The sequence below is a fragment of the Papilio polytes genome, unplaced genomic scaffold (assembly GCF_000836215.1).
Source record: "Papilio polytes unplaced genomic scaffold, Ppol_1.0 DF821289.1, whole genome shotgun sequence".
NCBI lineage: Eukaryota > Metazoa > Arthropoda > Insecta > Lepidoptera > Papilionidae > Papilio > Papilio polytes.
Window position 1 is genome coordinate 3733878 of NW_013527915.1, and position 10302 is coordinate 3744179.

Sequence of the window (10302 nt, forward strand, 5' to 3'; positions counted from 1 at the left end):
TGAGTATAAATTTTGTTAGCTCAAAAGCGGACCGTTGATGGCGTGTTTTGAATAAACGATTAGATTTAAACAAAATCTTTTACCCTTACATTCCCGATTTAGATTACCAATTTTTATATCAACAAAGTCAGATATATATATATCTAATTGTATGACGTGATATTGCAACGCTATACCTAAAAATGTGTGCTCAAAATGTTACAAATGTCCAATTTACTAGTTCTAATGTAATAGAGTGTTTAAGAAAACTTTTGCCAGTTCCGGTCCGTTAACATATTGGCGAATCAATTAGGATTTTTCGCTTTAAACTGTGGCAATAATCCAATACTGAACGTATAATTAATTTGTTTGCAATAAATTAATGACAGCGAACATAAAATAATTAATACTCTAGTTGTTCAAATCACTCCGATTCGATGGTCATATGTAAATAATTATTTCGTGACATGTAAAAGAGTAGACGCCAAGGCGATTGTGTTTGAAATGGCTTGGAAAAATCTGTCCCAAAGCGATGCCGAGCCAAGCTTTGTCAGGCGCACGCTTGCGGCTAGTTGTTTAGTTCGTTCAGTGAAAATGAGACGCCACATCCACTGACACTGAAAATATACCGCGTTCAAGAAAATATATTTGCAGTTTTTCATACTAGAAGTTAAAAAATAATTTCACGTTCTTTTTAGATATTTATATCTTTGATATGGTAAGAATATTGTTTTTGATTGTTTTTTTAAGTCTAGAAAACTGATCGAATAGGAATAACCAGTTTTAATGAACAACTTGTTAGTTGGTCACAGACGCTATTTTAAGTATCGGAAAATAATACGAATATTTCCAAGTAAAATACTTTATCTTGTCAAGTTTTATGAAGTGTGCCTTATATATATTTCAGGAGGACCTTGACAAAGAACAAATCAACAGTGAGTACTTTATTATTTATTTATATCAAGTAACCGAGTAGATATTTTTTTAGCCTTTAGATTTTGTTTTAGTTGTTTAGTAAATTTAGGTTTAGGAAACTGTTTTGATGAAATCGTGAAAAATAACACGACATTATTATTTGCGAAAATAACATAGACAGTTTAAATGACAGAGTGCTCTCTATTTATCGTATTAATTTTGCTTGTAGTTTTGAAGAAAGCTTTTGAAGCATTCGATCAAGAAAAGAAGGGTTGCATCGGTACGGTCATGGTAGGCACAATCCTCGGCATGCTAGGGCACCAGGTATCTGACGAAAGCCTTCAAGAAATCATCACTGAAGTAGATGTTGATGGTAAGTGCCTATTTCCATTAAGTGGTTTGTCGCGCGACTTGTAGTCAGTGGAAATGGGATTGTGTGCTAATGCCAAAGCAAATACAATATTCTAAAATGATTTGTTTTAGGGTCCGGTGAGTTGGAATTCGAAGAATTTGTGACATTGGCGTCAAGGTTTATGGTGGAAGAAGACGCGGAGGCAATGCAACAGGAACTAAAAGAAGCATTCCGTTTATATGATAAAGAGGGTAATTTAAAAAAAAAAATAATTGTGTCAATGATATTAACTAAAAGCTAATACCAGCATTATGCATTATTTAATTATTAGAAGATTAACGCAACTTAAAATTTAAATCTACAGCTATAACAAACCAATCAGGGACTTCTGTATAATATTCGATCCAATTCTTGTGATGTTAATGTTGATGTTAAAATTCATAAAAGCGCAATACAAATACAAACAACCATTACTTTCATAAATTGGTCGTTAATTTCAGTTACAGTCGTGTTTTAGATAAAACCTAATGTTTGTTTTAGTTAGAGTTGTTAGTTTTCTACAATAAACTACAATGATTTACTGCAACTTCTAGAATTGATATAAATAGAGCTTTAGAGCCTGTTTATGAACGCTCTCCTTTTATTGCTAACGAACAATAGTTTAGAGGATTTTAAACCACCAGAACTACTTACCTCATGAAAGAAATTTACTGTCGCAATGAGAATGGGAATTCCATATTGTAGGTTTAGCGTCAAAATTGAGAGTAAGAAATTAATACAACCATTTAATGACTTCGACAGGATAGTAAAGTTGCATATCTACGAATAAATGTTCAACTTAAGATAGCCGTACCAATTCAAATATATGAGATTTTATTTGATGTTATGGTCTTTCAGGTAACGGATATATAACAACTGGAGTATTAAGGGAAATCCTAAGAGAATTAGATGACAAAATCAGTGCGGAAGAATTGGACATGATGATTGAAGAAATTGATTCTGATGGATCAGGCACTGTCGATTTTGATGGTAGATTTATTTCTTTTATTTAATGTAAATAATCTAATGATCTCGCGGAAGATCAGCGCTGGGTAATTCGATCAGAAGCATCCAGCATTCATAGCTGAGCGAGGACTCAATCCGGTCAGCACTGCAATACACATTTTAAATACTTTGTTTGTTCTTTATTACGTGTTTTTTATTCTATTTTTAACTACTTTGTTGTGTTTTTTTTAATAATTACCAATTGTATTGTAGTGGCAATAAGATTAAATGTTATTTGATTTTTATTTTTTGATAATCATCTTATGGATACTGATTCTAAATTATGTTGCAGAATTCATGGAAGTGATGACAGGTGGAGACGACTAAATAAAAACAAAAAACGGTAAAAGGTTACAGTACAAATTCGTGTAACTTTAAAAATAAGGTTCCTAAAGTAAATAAATATGTTTGTGGTAAAAGTGTATTGTTTTCTTTATATCAAAGAATTTTTAAACCATTTGTGTCTATGTGTACAGTATCTTTACTAAACCATAGCATGAAGAGACACTAACAACAAAATGAGATTAGACTTCAGACTTTAAACAATTTAAACTCAAACGAAATATGAAAAATGCAATATGAAAATTATCTTCAATACCAACGGGACCTTTCTGATTTAATAATCAAAGATTCTTTGAATATTTTACATGTATAGCGTCCTGATTGCAACTGCATATAACTCATGCAAGATATTCCTTACCAACGTATGATATTACGTGTAGTTGAATGAAATCAACGCCAATATAATCAAATGCGCTTCAATAACTTATTTAATTCTACATTCAGATGAACTGAATTTCAATGATTTAAATATGGAATTTTATTTCCTCTGAAGATGTTCTATCCTATCTCTAAACTACAAGTTAACTTTGGACAGTTTACTCTTCGGTCAAACTTTTCGTAGAAAATGTGTCTGGCAACTAGCAAACTAGGATTTCATAATAATACTTTTTTAGTACCACTTACATAATTGGAGATGTTTTGATGAATAAATATAGTAAAGTACAAGTAGAAAATATTATAAATCTTACTAATATTATAAACTAGCTTTCGCCCGAGACTCCGTCTGAGTGGAAAAAAAAGCAAAGTAAGTATCCTATGTATTCAAGATTATCCTCTACATCTATGCCATATTTCATCGAGATCTATTCAACTGTTTAGGCTACAAACTCTAACAAACATCCAACCATCCATACATCTAAACTTTTGCATTTATAATATTAGTAAGAAGTGAAACTTTATATGGATGGATGTAATTTTCTTACTACGCATCTCCATAACGAACCAACGAATCTCACTAAAATTTGGCATAGATGTAGAACATAGTCTTGAAGCACAAATAGGCTACTAATTAAGTCATCACCAGCTCTTACACGTCCCCACCGAGGGGCTCGGAGCCTACCCAAATACGGGGTGACTAGGCCATAGTCAACCACGCTGGCAAAGTGCGGGTTGGTTGACTTCACACATATCTTTGAATTTCTTCACCGATATGTGCAGGTTGCATCACGATGTTTTCCTTCACCATAAGAACGTCGGCTAAATTATGTACATATGAAAATTCGAAAAATTGAAAATCACATTGGTACATGGCGGGATTCGAACCCAAGGCCAGTAGATTACAAGTCAAGTGTTCACGTTCAAGTTGTCACTGAGCCACCAACACTCTACTAATTAAGTATTTTTCTATAATTCCGAGCGGAAGAAGCCACGGGCGACAGCTTATATGTAACTTATATTATAAATGTGAAAGTTTAGATAGATGGATGGATGTGTGTTACTGTTTATTGTCTAAACGGTTTAACGGACCTCGATGAAATTTGGCACAGATGTAGAGGATAGTCTGGAACGACACATAGACTACTTACTTTTTTTATCTTGTTATTTTCTTTAGTGTTGTCCACGGGGACAAAGTCGTGGACGATAGTTAGTTGAAAGTAAATATAAAAAGCTTCTATTGTATTTATCTAACTGAAAATTATAGGTTTCATATCCAGTTTCGTCACACGATAGTAGCGTGAAAAGTACTTAGAAAATTTTATTTACCTTTCGCTCCTGAATACATTTACCACTATCCCCGCTATGTCAGCTGTAATACACACATTTACGGCACTTCGGAGCACCGAGGCTCTCAGCCCGGATCATTTTTAAGGGCGAACCCGTGTCTATCTCTCGCTTTCGGTAATGTTGACATTTTTTAGATGTTGTATATGTAAATTTGTAATATAAATTACCCTCACTGTTAGCCTTACTTTAATATTTTTTTACATATATGGGTTCGTCATCAATACATCATGTCCTTATACGCATATAGAGATACAGTATGTACTTTTTTCTTTACATCTCTATCAAAAGTCATTATATGAATTCTTTCTACCACTCGTATGTGATTCATCTTTAAAAATTTCATAGCCATCTCCATAATTTACCTTTTAATTATTACTACTCGTGTGAAACTGAATCTTTAAACTATACTAATATTATAAAGAGGAAAGATTAGTACTTTTGGATTTTTGTATGTATTGCAATAACTCAAAAACTGGACAGATTTCAAAACATATTTTACCATTAAAAAGCTACATATAGTAACATAAGCTATATTTTTTGTTATTTTAAATTTCACGCGGATGAAGTCGCTAGCAACAGCTAGTAAATAAATTCACATTTAGTTCTAAAATCTGCGTACAAATTCAATTGGAGCGATGTGCGGTGTCGACGATCGTTAGATTCAATTCGTTTGCGAATTCATTATGCTTGTTTCTAACGTGGAAACATAACACATGTCGTGCGGAAAGCGGCCTCTTATGACGGCTTAATATATTTCATACACGTTGCAGTGTTAAATGTATTTAATTATTAATTGTACATACAAATATGAATTTTTAAACAATTGTCACTGACATTAAATACGTTTTAAAGTAAACAAAAGTATTCTCACATTAGTATTGGTGTACCAATATATACATATGATCTATCTTATGGAGTAGGTATGTCCAAGTAAACAAGAGCAAAACTAACCCTTATTGTTAAAACGTGTGTTATTACATTATTAAGTCATCTTAATTAAAACTTTTTTTGGTTTAGCTTTACTATACGTAAAATTATAAACCAGTTTTTTTTATCTGACGTATGTTTTAGTTTGTCTAAACATTGCCGATTAGGGCCGCTGTACACGGAACTTCGAGCTATCTCTACCGACAGACTGAAACTGTACGGTTCTAAATAACAATTCTGACATATTATGACACAAAAATATTCGATCTGAGGTGTTGCTCTGCCTTGGTTCGTCCAATGTTTATGATAAGTTATAAAATATTTACAACCATGGATATTCACGAGATAACAAATGTATTTAGATATTTGTTTAAAAATAATCATGTAGAGTATTTTATAAAAATGTGGGTGTTTCTAAATTCGCACACCTTTGACTTAGCACAACTGTTTACTTTCTCTTTGATTCCTATGAGCTAAGAAGGTGTGCACATGTTCGATTTTTAGTTGTGCAACTAAACAGTTGAATTAGCTGCGACAGACAAGCTCAGTGAGGGATTCATTGAGAGGGATTCTCTGGGAGAGAGATCTTCAAAAAAAAAAAAAAGAGAAGCGTTCTTGTTAATTCTTTATTTGAATTTAATTCTACATTCAGGTGCAAATTACTTTAAGATATTCGAAAGGTCTCAAGGAGGTACATTCCTATGTTTGTAAGTTTCCTCGTTATTTGTTAGAAACAAACTTCGGCAATAAATTTCACGACAGCGGTGCTGCGTGGAATAGATTTCTGTCTAGATAAACAGAGGAACTATCGTTTTGCCGAGAAATTATACTTTAAATGTTATCATAAAACGGAAATAGGTAACTGTAAAAATGGCCAGAAACTAATAATTATTAAATATAGCAGCGATAACAATGCGAATAAAACATTATTTTTCATTTCTTCCCTTTTCTATGGGAGTTGGTGACTGATTATTTTGTTCGTGGATAAGACACTTTGTGTATTACGTGCGCACATCTTTGACTAAAACATCGCACAACTGTTTAATCGCGCATTGTTTCCTATGGGCTTATATTGAGGTGCGCAAACTCGATTTTTAGTTGAACAGTTGAAAGAAGAAGCGGAACAATCGACAATCGCAGAACGGTTGTGCGATAGTTCTTGAGCCCGCTTTTAAAAATAGTTGATAATGTTGCCCTTGTTGAAGATTGGCAGCGCAGTGCGACACGCTTCACTAATGGTCGACTAAACGCAAGTGCATCAGATCTTATCGACACACTAACTGATGACTTCAATCAATCATTATTGTAATTTATGTGCAGTCATATGTTCTGTGCAGCCACCGACATATTATTTATGTCAGTGTCCTAATGCGATGATTTAATGCAAGTGACAACATAAAACTAATTAATCTTACTTCCTACTACTATTAGAGTACGTAAAAGATGGATGGATGGATGTTTGTGTAAAGGTATCGGCACAACGAATCGAGTTGAATTTTGGCACAAATGTAGAGCGTAGTCTGGAATCAGGCATCTCTTTTTTTAATTCCGCGTGGACGGAATCGCAGGCAAAAGCTAGTACATATATAATTGCTATATTCTGTCCATATTATACCATTTAAAAATAACCATTAATGCAGATTATTAATCAAAGCGTCGACTAAAGAAACGAAAATAAATAAAGTTAGTCTATATCTAATTTTCATGAATCACTTAAATATTAAAGGTCATCCAAAAATATACCCAGACTAAGATTAATTTATATTAATAATGCTTAATTTCGGGCAAAAGAAAAGAATAAAAATTAGTTTACAAAATAAATAAAACAAAATCTTAAATAAGTCTTCACCTCTTACAATAGATGGCGCTTTGCGTTTGACGTTTCGAACTGTGGCTAATAGATGACGCTAATGTACAAACATAAAAAGTTAATTTTGAAGAGTTAAATAGAAAGGTTTAGGTATTCGAAAATTTAGTTTTAATATAAACAAAATGATAATAGTTAGCAAAATTAATTCATTCCAATGAATACTTGATTTATTTGTTACATTTCAGTTTCAGTTATTTTAGAGTTAATTTTGATTCCAGTAAATTAAACTTGGTTTACATTACAAGAACATTAAAATTAAAATAAAAGGACAAAAAAAAGAAAGTCTCACCGTGACAATGTTTTCACATTGCCGTGACCAGGATTCGAACCTGGGTTACTACGGCCACAACGTAGGGTCCTAACCACTAGACGATCACGGCTATTGAGACATGCACGATTGTTAACAAAATATCAGTCTTATACTAAGAAAATATTTTAATAAAAAAATGCTGATGTATTCTTTCATTGCTCATTTCACCTATAACGCAAAATAAAACTGAAACTATCCGCATTCATATCAGTCCGCATTCAATATAATGGTGTAAATATTCCACGATGGAGAAAAAATCAAATTATTTGCTTTTATTAACATTTGAACTAGATAGAGATTCTTTGTAATTTTACAGAAGAAATAAGAAAGAATCTGTGCGAAACGGACAAAAACCTAAATAGAATTCGATCAAAAGACCGCGGATCTGAGGTTTTAAACGTTTTACTTCTTTTCAATTATTTTTTCGTATTTACAGGTTCTACGAAAAAATCTAGGCAACCTAAATACGTTTTACTTACATTACTAAAGTATACTTGAAGTAAGTAATATAAACATACTAGTTACGATCTTACGCCTTAAAAATATAATCCAATCGTTCGTTTGTTATAAAACCTTACTAATATTATAATTGCGAAAGTTTAGATGGATGGATGGATGTTTGTTAGAGAATGTAGCCTAAACGACTGAACGGATCTCGATAAAATTTGACATAGACGTAGAGGAGACTCTGGAAGAACACATAGGCTATTATGACATTATTTTTCAAAGATAGTGGTCACTAACAATTCATTTACTTACACTATAAACAAAACCAAAAGTTACAAATAACTGACCAGACATAATAAAAATATCTAACAAAACTTAGCGACTAAAAGAACTCGTTAAACCATAACAGTGTTTTGTGAAACAAGCAGATTGAAATAAAATAAAATATTAATCTATCAGTGCGCCTGGCTGAATTGAGTAACTAAATGTTCAATTTATAAGAAAAACTAAGTTACATAGCTCTGTTTCCTCACTAATTGTATAACATTCTAGATTGCTACAACGCTTTTACTTTTGTCTGCCGGCTTTACGACACTGTTACTGGTGATTTGACGACAATAGCTAACTGTTATAGGTTCCCGTAAGGCAACAAACTTTCTTTGTTTAAATACTGGAATTAGAAGTATCTACTTATTTATAGTTCTGACCATTTTTTATATAAGAAAAGGGACAAACAAGCGGCGAGCGTACAGAGGTGGTCAACGAAGCCCATGGACATCCGCAAAACCAGATGAACTACAGAACTACTAATTACATCTGCCCACCTGCAATTAAAACACCGAAATAAGTATTTTCTAAACCAGTAAGAATAGCTGATGATCGTCGGAAATTTAATCTTTGTCAAATTTGTATTGAAATGTTGAAAAGGAATGTATATTCAAACATGTAATTAGGCTTAGGACAAGACTAGCATTCTGATCTCAAATTGTACTCATTACTAAAATGTAGAGCATTTTAGATTACTTTACGAAATCTGAAACATGCAACTCGTTTAGAAAATTGGTGGACGTGGTTCCACGATTGTCTTTTATGAAAGAAAAAAAATGTACAAGCAAATTTGATGGAAAACGCAGCCGCCGCGAATCGAGCTGCGCCCGGTCACGTCGTCCATTTTGAGTACAGTCAACGACAAATAGGTTTAAGCGTTTATATAATAAAATTGTAAAGTAGAAATACACATATGATAGTGTAAGTAAATTAACAGATACAAGATAATTAAGTAAAATAAACTGGAATCTTATATTGTAACTGTAGGCAATCAAATTGTACACCTAATAGCATCTGATACAACGCATTGCGATGACTCTTTTCTTCTCTTCACTTCACTTCACTTCGAAACAGTGCTATTCAAATAGGATACATGGAGCATATGTATGTAGTAACAATAGTGAACAATGAGCCTCATGCCTTTAATTAGATTTCTGCAAGTAGAAGATGTTGGCAAACGTATGAAAGATGATCGAATCAACGTAAACTGGATTACAATAATGCTTTCATTTGTGTATACTCATAAGAGGTATAACTTCACATAGATATTATTGAGCTGGTACTTTACTTTTGTTAACAAGTAATGATCTTCGCTGAGTCATAGTATATTTATATGTATGGGTGCTTGTATGAAAATTCCATGATGAGTTTTGGTAGACTAAATGCTGAACCTGAATAATTTTGTCGGTTGTCATTCGATTCATTTTATTACCAAGAGTGTCATTAGTTATATCTTGTTTCTTTTTTTATAACTAATGCACTTCAAATAGGCCGTTATAAAATATGGCGCTGACTGTACATTATGTCGTGAACTTATTCAAATTACAGTTGGCCGATGTCGAAAGTGATGATTGATAAAAAACCAACCTGTACACGAACCGATAAAGAAACCCAACTGTGCCTTTGATTGATTCCATTCATGTAACAATGTTATTTACATTACAAACGGCAAACATGCATAATAACACCTATTTTCATAATTCGAACAAAAGTTTATTACCTACTAGCTTTCGCCCGCGTCTCCGTGCGCGTGAAATTAAACCAAAAGTGATGAACCTATGTGTTCTTCCAGACTATAATCTACGTCTATGCCAAATTTCATCGAGATCCGTTCAGCCGCTTAGGCTACAAACTCTAACAAACATCCATCTAAATCTAAACTTTCGCATTTATATTAGTAAGATTTGTACATGCCAAAAAACAAAATCGCATCTAAAACATCGTTAAAGAAAATAATTAAAGTTATAAAAAAACCCTTTATCAAATAAAGAAAAGAACATTGAAAAACAGACGTATTTACAGTCAAAAATTAAATCCGACATCACATGAGGAAGAAAGCACTAA

General features: G+C 32.8%; 1 protein-coding gene and 1 non-coding gene across 2 annotated transcripts; one reads left to right on the forward strand and one right to left on the reverse strand.

Moving 5' to 3' along the window:
* The first annotated feature begins 568 nt into the window (after positions 1-568).
* On the forward strand, positions 569-2675 carry LOC106109238 (troponin C). Its single transcript, XM_013290652.1, has 6 exons — positions 569-697; positions 887-914; positions 1124-1267; positions 1378-1497; positions 2144-2275; positions 2583-2675. Exons 1-6 carry the CDS (start codon positions 695-697, stop codon positions 2615-2617), a joined length of 462 nt encoding a protein of 153 aa, XP_013146106.1. The 5' UTR covers positions 569-694; the 3' UTR covers positions 2618-2675.
* A 4787-nt stretch (positions 2676-7462) lies between these two features.
* Positions 7463-7534, reverse strand: Trnah-gug. The gene has a single exon. It is a non-coding gene; the product is annotated as a tRNA-His (tRNA).
* Positions 7535-10302: the final 2768 nt, after the last annotated feature.

Coding starts and splice junctions, on each gene's coding strand:
- LOC106109238 (XM_013290652.1), top strand. Junction 915..1,123: donor TGACAAAGAACAAATCAACA/GTGAGTACTTTA, acceptor TTTTGCTTGTAG/TTTTGAAGAAAGCTTTTGAA. Junction 1,498..2,143: donor CCGTTTATATGATAAAGAGG/GTAATTTAAAAA, acceptor ATGGTCTTTCAG/GTAACGGATATATAACAACT.